The 14,773-nt window shown below is 57.1% G+C and overlaps 1 protein-coding gene across 5 annotated transcripts; it reads left to right on the top strand.

Moving 5' to 3' along the window:
- Window positions 1-195: 195 nt before the first annotated feature.
- Window positions 196-14,692, top strand: SMG9 (SMG9 nonsense mediated mRNA decay factor). 5 transcript variants are annotated; one of them, XM_085564447.1, is made up of 13 exons: window positions 199-463; window positions 2,728-2,799; window positions 2,897-3,140; window positions 4,526-4,623; window positions 4,706-4,818; window positions 5,895-6,006; window positions 7,304-7,399; window positions 7,472-7,557; window positions 8,756-8,859; window positions 9,852-10,004; window positions 12,035-12,151; window positions 13,597-13,738; window positions 14,461-14,692. In XM_085564447.1, exons 1-13 carry the CDS (start codon window positions 374-376, stop codon window positions 14,537-14,539), a joined length of 1,506 nt encoding a protein of 501 aa, XP_085420573.1. In that variant the 5' UTR covers window positions 199-373; the 3' UTR covers window positions 14,540-14,692. The 5 variants fall into 5 exon arrangements, with proteins under 5 accessions (XP_085420578.1, XP_085420573.1, XP_085420574.1 ...); XM_085564448.1 differs by having other exon boundaries at window positions 2,900-3,140; XM_085564449.1 differs by having other exon boundaries at window positions 201-463; window positions 9,897-10,004.
- The last annotated feature ends 81 nt before the right edge of the window (window positions 14,693-14,773 follow it).

Consider the following 14,773-nt stretch of genomic DNA (forward strand, 5'->3'; position numbering starts at 1 on the left):
GGGAGGGGGTGGCAGCGCGGGTCACGTGGTGCGAGACGCGCCCCTCCCCCGCTTTTGGCACGAAAAGCGCGCTGGCCCTTTAAGTAGAGGCCACGCCCCCTTTTAGCGCGAGGCCACGCCCCCTCCGCGCGCGCGCGCAGCTCAAGCCACGCCCCCCGCCCGCCCGCAGGGGAAAGCCCCGCGCATGCGCGCATCGCTCCCCTCCAGGCCACGCCCCCTCGCGCCTCCACGCGCGCGCGGGAAAAGAACCGGAAGCCGCCTCAGGAACCCGCAGGGCCGGAACCCCCAAAAAACCTCCTCGGGACCCCGAAAAACCTCCTCGGGACCCCCAAAAAACCTCCCCGGGACCCCCCCGGGACCGCCCGGGGCCGCCATGTCGGACTCGGGGCAGAGCCCCGCCCCCGGCGCGCGGCGCCGCTGCTGGACCCGCGAGAAGGAAACGGAGGGAGGCGGCGAGAGGAGGGTGGGCGGGGCCTGGGGGCGGGGCTTGGGGTGATTGACAGCGGGGGAATGGGGAGAGGGCGGGGCTTGGGGGGATTGAAGGAATGGGGAGAGGGCGGGGCTTGGGGTGATTGACAGTGGGGGAAAGGGGAGAGGGCGGGGCTTGGGGTGATTGACAGTGAATTAGGGGAGAGGGCGGGGCTTGGGATGATTGACAGTGGGTGAATGGGGAGAGGGCGGGGCTTGGGGTGATTGACAGTGGGTGAGGGGAGAGGGCGGGGCTTGGGATGATTGACAGTGGGTGAAAGGGGAGAGGGCGGGGCTTGGGGTGATTGACAGTGGGTGAAAGGGGAGAGGGCGGGGCTTGGGATGATTGACAGTGGGTGAAAGGGGAGAGGGCGGGGCTTGGGGTGATTGACAGTGGGTGAAAGGGGAGAGGGCGGGGCTTGGGGTGATTGACAGTGGGTGAAAGGGGAGAGGGCGGGGCTTGGGATGATTGACAGTGGGTGAAAGGGGAGAGGGCGGGGCTTGGGGTGATTGACAGTGGGTGAAAGGGGAGAGGGCGGGGCTTGGGATGATTGACAGTGAATCAATGGGGAGAGGGCGGGGCTTGGGGTGATTGACAGTGGGTGAAAGGGGAGAGGGCGGGGCTTGGGGTGATTGACAGTGAATCAATGGGGAGAGGGCGGGGCTTGGGGTGATTGACAGCGGGGGAATGGGGAGAGGGCGGGGCTTGGGGTGATTGAAGGAATGGGGAGAGGGCGGGGCTTGGGGTGATTGACAGGGGGGGAATGGGGAGAGGGCGGGGCTTGGGGTGACTGACAGCGGGGAATGGGGAGAGGGCGGGGCTTGGGGTGATTGACAGTGGGGGAATGGGGAGAGGGCGGGGCTTGGGGTGATTGACAGTGAATCAATGGGGAGAGGGCGGGGCTTGGGGTGATTGACAGTGGGTAAAAGGGGAGAGGGCGGGGCTTGGGGTGATTGACAGCGGGGGAAGGGGAGAGGGCGGGGCTTGGGATGATTGACAGCGGGGGAAAGGGGAGAGGGCGGGGCTTGGGGTGATTGACTGTGGGGGAATGGGGAGAGGGCGGGGCTTGGGATGATTGACAGTGGGGAAAAGGGGAGAGGGCGGGGCTTGGGGGGATTGACAGTGGGGGAATGGGGAGAGGGCGGGGCTTGGGGTGATTGACAGTGAATGAGGGGAGAGGGCGGGGCTTGGGGTGATAGTGAATGAGGGGAGAGGGCGGGGCTTGGGGTGATTGACAGCGGGGGAATGGGGAGAGGGCGGGGCTTGGGGTGATTGAGGGAATGGGGAGAGGGCGGGGCTTGGGGTGATTGACAGTGGGTGAAAGAGGAGAGGGCGGGGCTTGGGGTGATTGACAGTGGGGGAATGGGGAGAGGGCAGGGCTTGGGGTGATTGACAGTGGGTAAAAGGGGAGAGGGCGGGGCTTGGGGTGATTGACAGTGGGTAAAAGGGGAGAGGGCGGGGCTTGGGGTGATTGACAGTGAATGAGGGGAGAGGGCGGGGCTTGGGGTGATTGACAGTGGGTGAAAGAGGAGAGGGCGGGGCTTGGGGTGATTGACAGTGGGGGAATGGGGAGAGGGCAGGGCTTGGGGTGATTGACAGTGGGTAAAAGGGGAGAGGGCGGGGCTTGGGGTGATTGACAGTGGGTAAATGGGGAGAGGGCGGGGCTTGGGGTGATTGACAGTGAATGAGGGGAGAGGGCGGGGCTTGGGGTGATTGACAGTGGGTAAATGGGGAGAGGGCGGGGCTTGGGGTGATTGACAGTGGGTAAATGGGGAGAGGGCGGGGCTTGGGATGATTGACAGCGGGGGAAAGGGGAGAGGGCGGGGCTTGGGGTGATTGACAGTGGGGGAAAGGGGAGAGGGCGGGGCTTGGGGTGATTGACAGTGGGTGCATGGGGAGAGGGCGGGGCTTGGCGTGATTGACAGTGGGTGAGTGGGGTGGGGGCGGGGCTTGGGCATTGAGAGACATATTGTGGGCGGGGCTTGTGATGGGGTGGAGATTGAGGCAGGGGCGGGGCTTGGGGGTGACTGACAGCAGCACAGGGTGGGGCAGATCCTGTGGGTGGGACTTGGGGATGATTGACAGCAGCTACAAAGGGCGCGGCTGATCGCGTGGGCGTGGCTTAGATGGGTGTGGCAGCTGTGGGCGTGGCTTAGAGCCCTATAGTGACCAATGCGAGGCCTGGAAGGGGGCGGGGCCATACCTGGGTGGGCGTGGCTGTGGTGGGCGTGGCCACGCTGACCCCGCCCCGCCCACAGGAGCAGGGGGAGGAGCCAGCGGGGCCCCTGCAGAAGACGCCGATCATCCTGGCCAAGCCCCCGGCCGAGCGGGTGAGCTGAGGGGGGCGTGGCCGCCATCTAAGGGGGCGTGGCCACTCCCCACCCGGCGCGGCCACGCCCCGTGACGTCATTTCCCATTTCCGGGCAGCAGCAGCCGCCTCCCCCCGCCCCCAAGGCGGGGCCGGCGCAAGCCCCGCCCCCTCCCGCGCCGGCCCCGCCCATCGTGCTGATGAAAGCGCGGGGGGAGGAGGGGCGCGCGGGGGGCGGGGCCTCGGCCGCCGCGGGGGAGGGGCCTCCGCAGGCCCCGCCCACCGAGAGGGAGGGGCCTCGGCCCACCCAGCCTGTCTATCAACTGCACAGCCGCGGCCTGGCCCCGCCCGCCGCGCTGGACCGTGAGTGGGCGGGGCTAAAGGGGATTGGCTGGAGGGGAGGGGCGGGGCTTGAGGGGGCGTGGCTAAAGGGGACCTGGATGGGATTGGATGGAGGAGGGGGCGTGGCTTGAGGAGGGCGGGGATTGGTTGGAGGAGAGGGGCGTGGCTTGAGGAGGGCGGGGATTGGCTGGAGGAGGGCGGGGATTGGCTGGAGGAGAGGGGCGTGGCTTGAGGAGGGCGGGGATTGGATGGAGCAGGGGGCATGGCTTGAGGAGGGCGGGATTGGATGGAAGGGCGGGGCGTGGCTTGAGGAGGGCAGGGATTGGCTGGAGATGGGGGCGTGGCTTCAGGAGGGCGGGGATTGGCTGGAAGGGAGGGGCGTGGCCTGAGGAGGGTGGGGATTGGCTGGAGCAGGGGGCGTGGTTTCAGGAGGGCGGGGATTGGCTGGAGGAGGGGGCGTGGCTTGAGGAGGGCTGGGATTGGCTGGAGGGGAGGGGGCGTGGCTTGAGGAGGGAAGGGATTGGCTGGAGGGGAGGGGGCGGGGCCTGAGGAGGGCGGGGATTGGCTGGAGGAGGGGGCGTGGTTTGAGGAGGGCGGGGATTGGCTGGAGGAGAGGGGCGGGGCTTGAGGGGGTGGGGCTAAAGGGGGGGCTTGAGGGGATTGGCTGGAGGAGGGGGCGTGGTTTGAGGAGGGCGGGGATTGGCTGGAAGGGAGGGGCGTGGCTTGAGGAGGGTGGGGATTGGCTGGAAGGGAGGGGTGTGGCTTGAGGAGGGTGGGGATTGGCTGAAGGAGGGGGCGTGGCTGGAGGGGGCGTGGCTAAAGGGGGCCTGGATGGGATTGGATGGAGGAGGGGGCGTGGCTTGAGGCGGGCGGGGATTGGCTGGAGGAGGGCAGGGATTGGCTGGAGGGAGGGGCGTGGCTTCAGGAAGGCGGGGATTGGCTGGAGGAGGGGGCGTGGCTCGAGGAGGGCGGGGATTGGATGGAGGAGAGGGGCGTGGCTTGAGGAGGGCGGAGATTGGCTGAAGGGGGGCGTGGCTAAAGGGGGATTGGATTGAGGAGGGGGCGTGGCTTGAGGAGGGCGGGGATTGGCTGGAGGACAGGGGCGTGGCTTGAGGGGGTGTGGCCAGTGCGGTTGTGGGCGTGGCTATGGATGGGTGTGGTCGCTGTGGGCGGGGCTAAAGGTGATTGGCTGGGAATGGGCGGGGCTTGGTCTGTGGGTGTGGCCGTGATTGGGTGTGGTCATTGTGGGTGTGGTCGCTGTGGGCGGGGCTAAAGGACGAGAGCCAAGGGGATTGGGCGGACAAAAGGGGCGGGGTTTTGCATAATTAACGCTGGGGGCGGGGTTTTTTCGGCGCGTGGGCGTGTCCCCAAAGTGGGCGTGTCCCTCCCTGGCCCCTCCCCCGCAGCGGCGCAGGCCCAGGCCCGGCTGGCGGCGCCCGAGAAGATGAAAACCAGTATCAAACTGGTGGACGAGCAGATGAACTGGTGCGACAGCGCCCTGGAGGTGGGGGCGGGGCCGGGGCGGGGGGGGCGTGGCCTGGGGGGGCGGGGCCGGGCGGCTCCCAGTAACTCCCAGTGGCTCCCAGTTCCTGCTGGAGCAGACGGACGTGCTGGTGGTGGGGGCGCTGGGGCTGCAGGGCACCGGCAAGTCCACGGTGATGTCGCTGCTGGCCGGGAACCAGCCCGAGGAGGACCCGCGGTACTGGGAGCACTGGTTTATACTGGGAGGGGCTGGGGAGGGGTTAAAGGGGGGTTTGGGGTTACTGGTTTATACTGGGAGGGGATGGGAAAGGGTTAAAGGGGGTTTTGGGTTACTGGTTTGTACTGGGAGGGGTGGGGGAAGGGTTAAAATGGGGTTTGGGGTTACTGGTTTATACTGGGAGGGGTTAAAGGGGGTTTGGGGTTACTGGTTTGTACTGGGAGGGGATTGGGAGGTACTGGGAGGGGCTGGGAAAGGGTTAAAATGGGGTTTGGGGTCACTGGTTTATACTGGTTTGTACTGGGAGGGGATTGGGGTGAACTGGGATGGGTTTCGGGGCCAGTGGGGTGGGTTACTGATTTATACTGGTTATACTGGTTTTTACTGGTCCGTACTGGTCCGTACTGGTCCATACTGGTTTATACTGGTCCATACTGGTTTTTACTGGTCCATACTGGTTTTCACTGGTTTATACTGGTCCGTACTGGTCCGTACTGGTCCATACTGGTCCGTACTGGTCCATACTGGTCCATACTGGTCCATACTGGTTTTCACTGGTCCATACTGGTCCATACTGGTCCGTACTGGTCCATACTGGTCCATACTGGTTTTCACTGGTCCATACTGGTCTTCACTGGTCCATACTGGTTTTTACTGGTCCATACTGGTCCATACTGGTTTTCACTGGTCCATACTGGTTTTCACTGGTTTATACTGGTCCATACTGGTCCGTACTGGTCCGTACTGGTCCATACTGGTCCGTACTGGTCCATACTGGTCCATACTGGTTTTCACTGGTCCATACTGGTCTTCACTGGTCCATACTGGTTTTTACTGGTCCGTACTGGTCCATACTGGTTTTCACTGGTCCATACTGGTCCATACTGGTCCATACTGGTCCGTACTGGTCCATACTGGTCCATACTGGTCCATACTGGTCCATACTGGTCCATACTGGTCCGTACTGGTCCGTACTGGTCCGTACTGGTTTTCACTGGTCCATACTGGTCCGTACTGGTCCGTACTGGTCCATACTGGTCCATACTGGTCCATACTGGTCCGAACTGGTCCCGCAGCTCGTTCGTGTTCCGGCCGCAGCCGCCGGAGCTCCGCGAGCGCGGCGGGGCCCAGACCGGCGGCATCGACCTCTTCGTCACCCAGGAGCGCGTGCTCTTCCTGGACACCCAGGTAATTAACGCTAATTAGCGCTAATTAATATTCATTACCTCCCAGCTCCCCCCATCAACCAGTATCTGGGATTAACTGCCGTTAATTAGCGCTAATGTTTGTGAAAATGATGATTATTAGCACGAATGTTGTTCGAAATTAGCCCGAAAGTTGATTAGTTGTGCTTAATTAACTTTGTGTCGTTAACAGTGTTGCAGTAATTATAATAATAGATTGCAGTAGATCTTAATCGCCATAATCACAGTTGCCATAATTATCTCCATTACTGTAATAAGCCAAATGATTTAATTTACTTTAATTAAATAAGTATTGTAGTTACCATATCTAACCTAATTACCATAACCAGGCAAATTACCATAATCAAGTTAATTACCAGAATTACTCCAATTACCAGAATTGCCCCAATTATTCAATTTGCCACACGTAGCCTCATCACCATAATCACCTTAATTACCCCAATCGATGTAATTACCACATTTATAGCCTAATTACCGTATTTACCCCAATGATTCAATTTACCGTAATTACCCAATTACCCTACTTACTCTAATTAACATAATTACCCCAATTACTGTAATTACCCCATTTACCGTAATTACCCAATCGCCATCTTCAGCTTAATTACCATGATCACCCTAATTACTGTAATTACCCCAGTTGCTATTAATTGCTCCAATTACCGTAATTACCATCTTCGGCCTAATTACCATAATTACCCCATTTACCGTAAATACCCCAATTGCTGTTAATTGCTCCAATTACCGTAATTACCATCTTCGCCCTAATTACCATAATTGCCCCATTTACCATAATTACCCTAATTACCATCTTCGACCTAATTACCATAATTACCCCATTTATCGTAATTACCCCAATTGCCATTAATTGCTCCAATTACCATAATTACCATCTTCGGCCTAATTACCATAATTGCCCCATTTACCGTAAATACCCTAATTACCATCTTTGACCTAATTACCATAATTGCCCCATTTACCGTAATTACCCCAATTGCCGTTAATTGCTCCAATTACCGTAATTACCATCTTCGGCCTAATTACCATAATTGCCCCATTTACCGTAAATACCCTAATTACCATCTTTGACCTAATTAACATAATTACCCCATTTACCGTAAATACCCTAATTACTGTAATCACCCCAATTACCATAATTACCCTACCTACCGCCACTCCCCTAATTACCCGACCCCCCCCCTTTCCCCGCCCCCTCATTACCATACCGGGAGGGATGGGCGTGGCCTCACAGGCCACGCCCCTCTTGGCCACGCCCCCAGCCCATCCTCAGCCCCGCCCACCTGGATCACCTGATCAACAACGACCGGAAGCTTCCGCCGGAGTTCGCGCTGCCCCACGCCTACGTGGAGACGCAGGTGAGGGCGGGGTCTTGGTATGCTAATGAGGCGCTGGATATGCAGATTATGCTAATGAGCAGCCCCGCGCAGTCGTTGCAGATCGCCGCCTTCCTGTTCACCGTGTGCCACGTGGTGCTGCTGGTGCAGGATTGGTTCACCGACCTGGGGCTCTACAGGTGAGACCCAAAGGGCCCCAGAGTGACCCAAAATGAGCCAAAATGAGCCCAAAAGTGACCCCAGAGTGACCCCAGAGTGACCCCAGAACTGAGCCAAAAATGAGCCAAAACGAGCCCAAAAGTGACCCCAGAGTGACCCCAGAACTGAGCCAAGAGTGACCTCAAAGTGACCCCAGAACTGATACAAAGGTGACCCAGAAATGACCCAAAATTATCCCAAAACTGACCCTAAAATGACCCCAGAACTGACCCCAAAATTATCCCAAAACTGACCCTAAATTGACCCAAAAACTGACCCCAAAGTGACCCCAAAACTGGTCCAAAAATGACCCTGAAATGACCCTAAAGTGACCCAGAAATGACCCAAAATGACCCCAAAGTGACCCCAGAACTGACCCAAGAGTGACCCAAAATGACCCCAAAACTGACCCAAAAGTGACCCCAAAATTGACCCTAAATTGACCCAAAATGACCCCAAAGTGACCCCAAAACTGGTCCAAAAATGACCCTGAAATGACCCTAAAGTGACCCAGAAATGACCCAAAATGACCCCAAAAGTGACCCCAAAAGTGACCCAAAAAGTGACCCTAAAGTGACCCCAGAACTGACCCAAAACTGACCCCAAAGTGACCCCAGAACTGACCCCAAAATGACCCAAAATGAGCCCAAAACTGACCTCAAAGTGACCCCAAAACTGCCCAAAAATGACCCTAAAGTGACCCTAAATTGCCCCAAACCGCCCCAAAACTGCCCCAAAGCGCCCCACAAGCGCCCCACAAGTGCCCCAAACTGCCCCACAAGTGCCCCAAACTGCCCCACAAGTGCCCCAAAGTGCCCCAAACTGCCCCAAACTGCCCCAAAGCGCCCCACAAGTGCCCCAAAGTGCCCCAAACTGCCCCACAAGTGCCCCAAACTGCCCCAAAGTGCCCCAAACTGCCCCACAAGTGCCCCAAACTGCCCCAAAGTGCCCCAAACTGCCCCAAACCACCCCACAAGTGCCCCACAAGCGCCCCACAACCACCCCAAAGTGCCCCACAAGCGCCCCAAAACTGCCCCAAATTGCCCCACAAGTGCCCCACAAGTGCCCCAAACCGCCCCACAAGTGCCCCAAACTGCCCCACAACCACCCCAAAGTGCCCCACAAGTGCCCCAAACCGCCCCACAAGTGCCCCACAAGTGCCCCATAACTGCCCCACAGGTTCCTGCAGACGGCCGAGATGGTGAAGCCACCGACGCCGTCGCCGAGCCACGAGTCGAGCGGGGCCGGAGCCGAGGAGCCCTCGGAGTATTACCCGCACCTGGGTGAGACCCACGGATCCTGACCCACAGATCTGACCCACACCTGGGTGAGACCCACGGATCTGACCCATAGATCCTGCCCCATGGATCTGATCTGAGCCCCATAGATCCTGACCCACGGATCTGACCCATGGATCCTGACCCATAGATCCTGACCCACACCTGGGTGAGACCCATAGATCCTGACCCATAGATCCTGACCCACGGATCTGACCCATAGATCCTGACCTGACCCATAGATCTGACCCATAGATCTGACCCACGGATCTGACCCACACTTGGGTGAGACCCACGGATCTGACCCACAGATCCTGACCTGACCCATAGATCCTGACCCATAGATCTGACCCACACCTGGGTGAGACCCACAGATCCTGACCTGCCCCATAGATCCTGACCCATAGATCTGGCCCACAGATCTGCCCCATAGTTCCTGACCCTCCCCAGGTCTGCCAGGTGTGCCCAGGTGAATTCTCTCCACCCCAAACTAAAAATGGCTCCAGGATTTTGGGGTTTTTTAGGGGATTTTTGGGTTTTTTGGGGTGGAATTGGGGTTTTTTAGGGGCTGCCAGGTGTGCCAGGTGTGCCCAGGTGTGCCCAGGTGAATTCTCTCCACCCCAAACTAAAAACAGCCCCAGGATTTTGGGATTTTTGGGTGTTTTTTTAGGGGTTTTTTGGGGTGGAATTGGGGTTACCAGGTGTGCCAGGTGTGCCCAGGTGTGCCAGGTGTGCCCAGATCAGTTCTCTCCACCCCAAACTAAAAACAGCCTCAGGATTTTGGGATTTTTGGGTGTTTTTTAGGGGATTTTTGGGGTTTTTGGGGTGGAATTGGGGTTACCAGGTGTGCCCAGGTGTGCCAGGTGTGCCCAGATCAGTTCTCTCCACCCCAGGCTAAAAACAGCCCCAGGATTTTGGGATTTTTGGGTGTTTTTTAGGGGATTTTTGGGTTTTTTTGGGGTGGAATTGGGGTTACCAGGTGTGCCAGGTGTGCCCAGGTGTGCCAGGTGTGCCAGGTGTGCCAGGTGTGCCCCTGCCCGCAGTGTTCGTGCAGACCCGCGCGCCCCCCGAGTCGTTCTCGCCGCGGCGCGTGGGGCAGATGCAGCGAGTGCTCGGGCGCCTGATGGCGCACTCGCGCCTCAAGTACCGCGGTACGGGGATTTGGGGGATTTTGGGGAAATTTGGGGATTTTGGGGATTTGGGGGATTTGGGGGATTTTGGGGAAATTTGGGGGGATTTGGGGAAATTTGGGGAAATTTGGGGGATTTGGGGAAATTTGGGGAAATTTGGGGGAATTTGGGGAAATTTGGGGAAATTTGGGGGATTTGGGGAAATTTGGGGAAATTTGGGGAAATTTGGGGAGATTTGGGGAAATTTGGGGAAATTTGGGGGATTTTGGGGGGATTTGGGGGATTTTGGGGAAATTTGGGGGGATTTGGGGGGATTTGGGGGATTTTGGGGGGATTTGGGGAAATTTGGGGAAATTTGGGGATTTTGGGGGGATTTTGGGGGGATTTGGGGGGATTTTGGGGGGATTTGGGGGATTTGGGGGAAATTTGGGGGATTTGGGGGATTTGGGGGGATTTTGGGGGAATTTGGGGAAATTTGGGGGATTTCGGGGGATTTGGGGGGATTTGGGGGATTTTGGGGGATTTTGGGGAAATTTGGGGGAAATTTGGGGGATTTTGGGGGGATTTTGGGGGATTTGGGGAAATTTGGGGAAATTTGGGGATTTTCGGGGATTTTGGGGGATTTTGGGGGGATTTGGGGGATTTTGGGGGGATTTGGGGGATTTTGGGGGGATTTTGGGGAAATTTGGGGGATTTGGGGGGATTTTGGGGGGATTTGGGGGGATTTGGGGGAAATTTGGGGAAATTTGGGGGGATTTGGGGGATTTGGGGGGATTTGGGGGAAATTTGGGGGATTTCGGGGGGGATTTGGGGGATTTTGGGGGATTTGGGGAAATTTGGGGGATTTTGGGGGGATTTGGGGGTTTTCGGGGATTTTGGGGGGATTTGAGGGGATTTGGGGGGATTTGGGGGGATTTGGGGGGATTTGGGGGGGATTTGGGGGGATTTTGGAAAATTTGGGGGGGATTTGGGGGATTTTGGGGGATTTTGGGGAAATTTGGGGAAATTTGGGGGGATTTGGGGGGGATTTTGGGGGATTTGGGGGGATTTTGGGGGATTTGGGGAAATTTGGGGATTTTCGGGGATTTTGGGGGATTTTGGGGGGATTTTGGGGGGGATTTGCGGGATTTTGGGGGGATTTTGGGGGGATTTGGGGAAATTTGGGGGGATTTGGGGGGATTTTGGGGGGATTTTGGGGGATTGGGGTGGATTTGGGGGGATTTTGGGGAGATTTTTGCTGATTTTGGTGGTGATTTTGGGGTAATTTTGGGGGTGATTTTGGGATAATTTCGGAATGATTTTGGGATAATTTCAGGATGATTTTGGGATTATTTCAGGATGATTTTGGGGGTGATTTTGGGCGATTTTTAGGGTGATTTTGGGGGCGATTTTTGAGGTGATTTGGGGTGATTTTGGGATAATTTCGGGATGATTTCGGGGTAATTTCAGGATGATTTCGGGATAATTTTGGGATAATTTCAGGATGATTTTGGGATAATTTCAGGATAATTTCGGGATAATTTCAGGATGATTTTGGGGTAATTTTGGGGTGATTTTGGGATAATTTCGGGATAATTTCAGGATAAATTCAGGATGATTTTGGGATAATTTCGGGATAATTTCAGGATAATTTCAGGATGATTTTGGGATAATTTCAGGATAATTTCAGGATGATTTTGGGATAATTTCAGGATAATTTCAGGATGATTTTGGGATAATTTCGGGATAATTTCAGGATAATTTCAGGATAATTTCAGGATGATTTCGGGGTAATTTCAGGATGATTTTGGGATAATTTCAGGATAATTTCAGGATAATTTCGGGATAATTTCAGGATAATTTTGGGATAATTTTGGGGTGATTTTGGGATAATTTCAGGATGATTTTGGGATAATTTCGGGATAATTTCGGGATAATTTCGGGATAATTTCAGGATGATTTCAGGATAATTTCGGGATAATTTCAGGATGATTTCGGGATAATTTCAGGATGATTTCAGGATAATTTCGGGATAATTTCGGGATAATTTTGGGGTGATTTTGGCCCCCCAGGCTCGCTGTCCATGCGGGAGCTCCTCCCCTCCCCCCCCGGGCCCCCCCCCGAGCCCGAGGTGAATCTGTTCCTGCTGCCGCCCCTGGAGGAGGAGCCCGAGGACGCCCTGCCCCGAGGTGAGACCAGTGCGGACCAGTACGGACCAGTACGGACCAGTACGGACCAGTGCGGGTCCCCAGAGACAGCCCCTGGGCACCCTGGGCCCCTTCCCAGTACATCCCAGTATGGCCCAGTACAACGCAGTACACCCCAGTTCCCTCTGAACCCATCCCAGACCCCCCAAACCTCCTCCCAGTACATCCCAGTACAGCCCAGTACATCCCAGTATGGCCCAGTACATCCCAGTATGGCCCAGTACAGCCCAGTATGGCCCAGTCCCCTCCGAACCCACCCCAGACCCCCCAAACCTCCTCCCAGTCCATCCCAGTACAGCCCAGTACATCCCAGTACATCCCAGTCCATCCCAGTATGGCCCAGTATATCCCAGTACACCCTAATCCCCCCCAAACCCCCTCCCAGTACAGCCCAGTACATCCCAGTCCCCTCTGAACCCACTCCAGACCCCCCCAAACCTCCTCCCAGTCCATCCCAGTATGGCCCAGTATATCCCAGTACAGCCTAATTCCCCCCAAACCCCCTCCCAGTCCATCCCAGTCCATCCCAGTACATCCCAGTATGGCCCAGTCCCCTCTGAACCCACCCCAGATCCCCCAAACCTCCTCCCAGTCCATCCCAGTCCATCCCAGTATGGCCCAGTACACCCCAGTACAACCCAGTACAGCCCAGTCCCCTCTGAACCCACCCCAGACCCCTCAAACCTCCTCCCAGTCCATCCCAGTACAGCCCAGTCCGGTCTAAACCCATCCCAGACCCCCCAAACCTCCTCCCAGTCCATCCCAGTCCATCCCAGTATGGCCCAGTACATCCCAGTATGGCCCAGTCCCCTCTGAACCCATCCCAGACCCCCCAAACCCACTCCCAGTACATCCCAGTCCATCCCAGTATGGCCCACTATATCCCAGTACAGCCTAATCCCCCCCAAACCCCCTCCTAGTCCATCCCAGTACATCCCAGTACATCCCAGTATGGCCCAGTACATCCCAGTACACCCCAGTCCCCTCTGAACCCACCCCAGACCCCCCAAACCTCCTCCCAGTCCATCCCAGTACATCCCAGTATGGCCCAGTATATCCCAGTCCCCTCTGAACCCACCCCAGACCCCCCCCAAACCCACTCCCAGTCCATCCCAGTATGGCCCAGTCCATCCCGGTGCTCCCCAAACCCCGTCCCAGTCCAAACCAGTATAAACCAGTTCAAACCAGTATAAACCAGTCCAAACCAGTCCAAACCAGTATAAACCAGTATATCCCAGTCCATCCCAGTCTACCCCAATCCCCTCCAAACCCACCCCAGCCCCCTCAAACCCCCTCCCAGTCCATTCCAGTCCATCCCAGTACGTCCCAGTCCCTCCCCGTGCTCCCCAAACCCCCTCCCAGTCCAAACCCAGTATAAACCCGTCCCTCCCAGTTTATCCCAGTACAAACCAGTACGAACCCCGCAGGTGGGGGAGGGGCGCTGTTCCCGGCCCTGCCCCCGTTCCGCGGCCGGGGGGGGCTGGGGGGGCTCCTGGCCCGGCTGCGGGGGAGGGTCCTGGCGGCCGCGCGCTCCCAGTTATCCCACAGCCTGCTGACCGAGCGCAACTGGTGAGACTGGTTTATACTGGGAGGGCTTCGGGGGGGACTGGGAGGGGCTGGGAAAGGGTTAAAGGGGGTTTGGGGGCACTGGTTTATACTGGGAGGGGTTGGGAAAGGGTTAAAAGGGGATTTGGGGTAACTGGTTTATACTGGGAGGGGACTGGGAGGGGTTGGGAAAGGGTTAAAGGGGGTTTGGGGGTACTGGTTTATACTGGGAGGGACTGGGAAAGGGTTAAATGGGGTTTTGGGGTTACTGGTTTATACTGGGAGGGACTGGGAGGAGTTTGGGGGTGACTGGGAGGAACTGGGAGAGGGTTAAATGGAGATTTCGGGTTACTGGTTTATACTGGGAGGGACTGGGAGGGGACTGTGAGCAACTGGGAAGGGATTGGGAGGGACTGGTTTATACTGGGAGGGGACTGGGGGGAACTGGGAGGGGATTGGGAAAGGGTTAAAGGGGGATTCGGGGTTACTGGTTTATACTGGGAGGGGATTTGGGGTTACTGGTTTATACTGGGAGGGGATTTGGGGGGACTGGTTTATACTGGGAGGGGATTCGGGGTTACTGGTTTATACTGGGAGGGGATTGGAATAAACTGGGAGGGGACTGGGAGCGAACTGGGGGGAACTGGGAGGGTGCTCATTACCTGTACCAGTCCGTACTGGTTTATACTGGTCCGTACTGGTTTATACTGGTATATACTGGTTTATACTGGTCCATACTGGTGCAGGTTCCACTACGCCGCCCGCATTTGGGACGGGGTGAAGAAATCCTCAGCCCTGGCTGAGTACGGCCGCTTACTGGGATAAACTGGGAGCACTGGGAGCCTCGTGCTGCTCTTCATTAACGACCCCCCTCGTTAATTAATGACGCCTAATTACCCTCGCCGAGGTTTCCTTATCTCCTTTCCCCTCACGGCTCTGAGGCGGCTCCCCCCGCGCTAATAAACAGCCCAAAGCGCCTTTTCTTTGTCTTAATTAGCGCCAAGTCGTGATTAATTGCCTTTCCCTAAGGATTAATGAAGCTTAATTACCCTGGCGGAG

The sequence above is a fragment of the Lonchura striata genome, chromosome 33 (genome assembly GCF_050655825.1).
Source record: "Lonchura striata isolate lonStrDom1 chromosome 33, ASM5065582v1, whole genome shotgun sequence".
Classification (NCBI taxonomy): domain Eukaryota; kingdom Metazoa; phylum Chordata; class Aves; order Passeriformes; family Estrildidae; genus Lonchura; species Lonchura striata.

Excerpts from the sequence above, each read along its gene's own strand:
- SMG9 (XM_085564447.1), top strand. The coding sequence starts at position 374 with ATGTCGGACTCGGGGCAGAGCCCCGCCCCCGGCGCGCGGCGCCGCTGC. Across the intron at positions 3,141-4,525 it reads CCCGCCCGCCGCGCTGGACC|CGGCGCAGGCCCAGGCCCGG; the intron begins GTGAGTGGGCGG and ends CCTCCCCCGCAG. Across the intron at positions 7,558-8,755 it reads ACCGACCTGGGGCTCTACAG|GTTCCTGCAGACGGCCGAGA; the intron begins GTGAGACCCAAA and ends ACTGCCCCACAG.